The sequence below is a fragment of the Charadrius vociferus genome, unplaced genomic scaffold (genome assembly GCF_000708025.1).
Source record: "Charadrius vociferus isolate BGI_N301 unplaced genomic scaffold, ASM70802v2 scaffold179, whole genome shotgun sequence".
NCBI lineage: Eukaryota > Metazoa > Chordata > Aves > Charadriiformes > Charadriidae > Charadrius > Charadrius vociferus.
Window position 1 is genome coordinate 3,302,207 of NW_009650072.1, and position 2,998 is coordinate 3,305,204.

The window sequence follows — 2,998 nt, forward strand, 5'->3', positions numbered from 1 at the left end:
CGCCCGCGGGCCGCCCGGTGCCCCCACAGCCGAGCGGCTCCGGCCCCGCTAACGCTTCTCCCTGACTCCCCGCGCTGGGCGCCGACTTCTGCGGCTCCTCACGTTTATTTTCACTTTCCCGCCCTTCTGGGGTTGAGGAAACGGTTAGTGTCGCGGCTGAAACCTCCGCGGTGGGGTGCGGTGTGGGGTGAGGCTGCGCCCCGGCTCGGGCGCGGACAAAACCGCGGCTTTGCCTTTGCTCCCGCGAATGTCGCACGACTGGGGACTGCCCGCTTGTGCCGAGGGGCAGCGAACGCCGCCGGTGCTTGACAGGGAGCATTGGCCCCGGCCCGCTGGAACAGGTGTCAGGACTTGAGTAATGAAAGGCATGAGTAAAACATGAACTGAATGCTGTATGCGTTTCCACATCTTCTCATAACTATTTGTTACTATAAATTCACACTCCTGAATTTGCAGCGCTCTGTGGACCCTTTTCCAGGTTTATTATTCCTTTTTTTTTCCCCCTTGTGATTAAATTTGCTGTTTGTTTTACCTTTCTTCCATTATTTTTCTTCCCTTTTCTCTTCCCTCTTCCTATTGCTGTTACCTTTTTTTTCTGTTCTTTTCCCTTTCCCATCTGCTGCTGCCTGTCTCCCCATCATTCTTCAGGTTTGCATATCCTATAACAGAAGCTTTAGAAGCTGCCCGTACCAGGTGAGAAACTGTCTCAGATGAAAAGGGGCCTTTTCTGACTGCTTTGGGAAGTCTGTTAACAGTAAGTCATTAAAAAGATCTCTTTTCTGCCTTTGTAATTTGTCCCTGTGGATTGTGTTTCTTGCTGCAACAAGTGTTTCATTTCTAATGAAATGATGGAAAGCTAGTGATGTTTTCACTGAGAATTCTGTTCTCTCCTGTAAATGTTGGCGGGAGAATGTGTATGAGAGAAAAGAAAGTGAGACAGAAAAGATATTCTTTTACTTCAGCACAGCCTTTCCCCAATAACCCCAAACAGATTTTTAGAATTATGTGCTAGCCTCACCCTGTAGCAGAGCCCGTCTACTCTGAATGCACCATGCACTTCGCTTTGGTGCATTTTCTCTGATCCAGATTACGTGAATGGAAGTAGAGAAAGTAGATCAAAAGCAACAGGAATCAGTTTACACAACACACATTTTATGTATTTCTTTACCTACTGAACGAGCTGCCCACTTTATTCATTTTCCCTTAATGCCACAAGTAGCAAACTTGAAACTAGTTTAAAACTAATTTAGATGCAATTTGATTTCTTGCTATGGAAGATTTCATTATCCAAAACTAATAAACAGGCATAATTGTACCATCTTTGTACCATATTTGAAGTAATGGAAACTTCAGAACAATCTCATAAATTTCCTGATTATCAGACTTCCAGTTTTGGAGCACGGGATAGCTTTGTGTGTTGGTTTGCTTTGTATTTATGCACAGTAGAACACTGGCATTCATGTAACAGAGCAGACTAATAGCACACCAAGTTCGTTGTGTGGTGTGTCCTTTACCTGATTTCAGAGCAGTTTTGACACCACCAAATGAAGTTAACTCTACAATATTTTACTATATCGAGGAGTTTCTGACTCGTGGAAAAATTTTCTATCTGATAACGTCACTTTCTTTCAAATGTACATAACTTTTCAGCTTATTCCTATAAAGTCTTGTAGAAGCAATTGATAGATATCAATGACTGTTATAGTCTATATGTAAATTTAAAGGAAACATACATGCTATTCTATACGTCCTTTAAATTTCATGTATCTCCTTCCTTCTCTTTTCAAATATAAGACAATTTTGTTTTGTGTATGCAGGCAAGAAATTCTATAGCTGTGTGTCTAACACTTGGGTAGGATAGCTTTTCAATATTGTGTGGTGCAGGAACTTAGAATACAAATGATTTGTGTACTACTAGTTGCACTTCTAAGAGAAAATTGTTTTCTGAAAACAGTTTTTGTATTTGTTTGTACATAGGCTTAAAATGCATTCCTCTCTTATTCCTGACACCTGATATGAGAAATGGGTAGTGTACATACCATTGAAATGTTCTACTACAGCAAAGCCATCCTGAAAGGGGTAAGAGCAATTTCTACAGGAGCTGGTGTAGCTTACAATGATTATCACACAGAAATAATAAAACAGATTTCAGTTTGTATTTGGCAGTATGGATTTTTTTTATCACACCATTATATGTATTCATACAAGTTTCCACTCTGTTGGAAGGAGCAGCGGTGTACTTACCTGTGTTTACCTAAACCCCGTTCGCTTTGGAGTTATGTGGGTAAAGTTGATTCTGCAGGGCAACTAGGGGACATAGCTTAGCAGGTCTCCTCCACTTGCTTCCAGCCTTGATTGCAGAAGTCTTTATTATCGCGTACCGCAGCAGGGAAAGCGGGAGAAGAACCTGCCCAAGACAAAATAACTGAAAAGAAATTAGTCTGAAATAGGCTCCTTTTCAGGTACTCTGAGCTTGATTCTTATGCAGTCACTCACAGCAGGCATGTCAGAGGCTACATTTGTAAGCAACAATATTCTGTTAGTGGGAAAGGCTGGTGGAAATCAGACTTAGGGATACATCAGATTCACCCTGTTTACCTAAAAATAAAAAACTGAGATCATTTGAAGTAGAGCAATTTATTGAAGCAAATTCTTCTCTTTTTTCCCCTCCAGGTGTTGGCATGCTCTAAATTTCACATTTTCGTGCTTTTCTTAAATAGCGAGGCTAGTGATGTACAGAAGAAGTTAGGATGTGAGCTCCGTTGCCTACGACAAGCACGGGTTGGAAAAAGCCCAGGTAACACGCTGGGGGCGAAGGGGGTGGCTGTGTGTTTCTTTTTCTTTTACCTTTTCTTTCTTTTTTCTTTCGGCCTTAAACAACCGAACCCCGGGGTCGCAGGGAGGTTACGGCTGCCCGGCGGCTCGTACCGCTAAAGCAGCGAGGCAGGGGAGCGGCGGTGGAGGAGGACGAGGGCCGGGGATGCTGTAGGCGGCGGGT

General features: G+C 43.2%; 1 protein-coding gene across 1 annotated transcript in view; it reads left to right on the forward strand.

Moving 5' to 3' along the window:
- USH1C (Usher syndrome 1C (autosomal recessive, severe)) overlaps positions 1 to 2,998 on the forward strand; it is a 54,431-nt gene that overhangs the window by 801 nt on the left and 50,632 nt on the right. Inside the window, exon 2 of the mRNA XM_009892046.1 lies at positions 2,674 to 2,781. Within this exon, the coding sequence (XP_009890348.1) occupies positions 2,674 to 2,781 (108 nt within the window). The remainder of the gene's footprint in view (positions 1 to 2,673; positions 2,782 to 2,998) is intronic.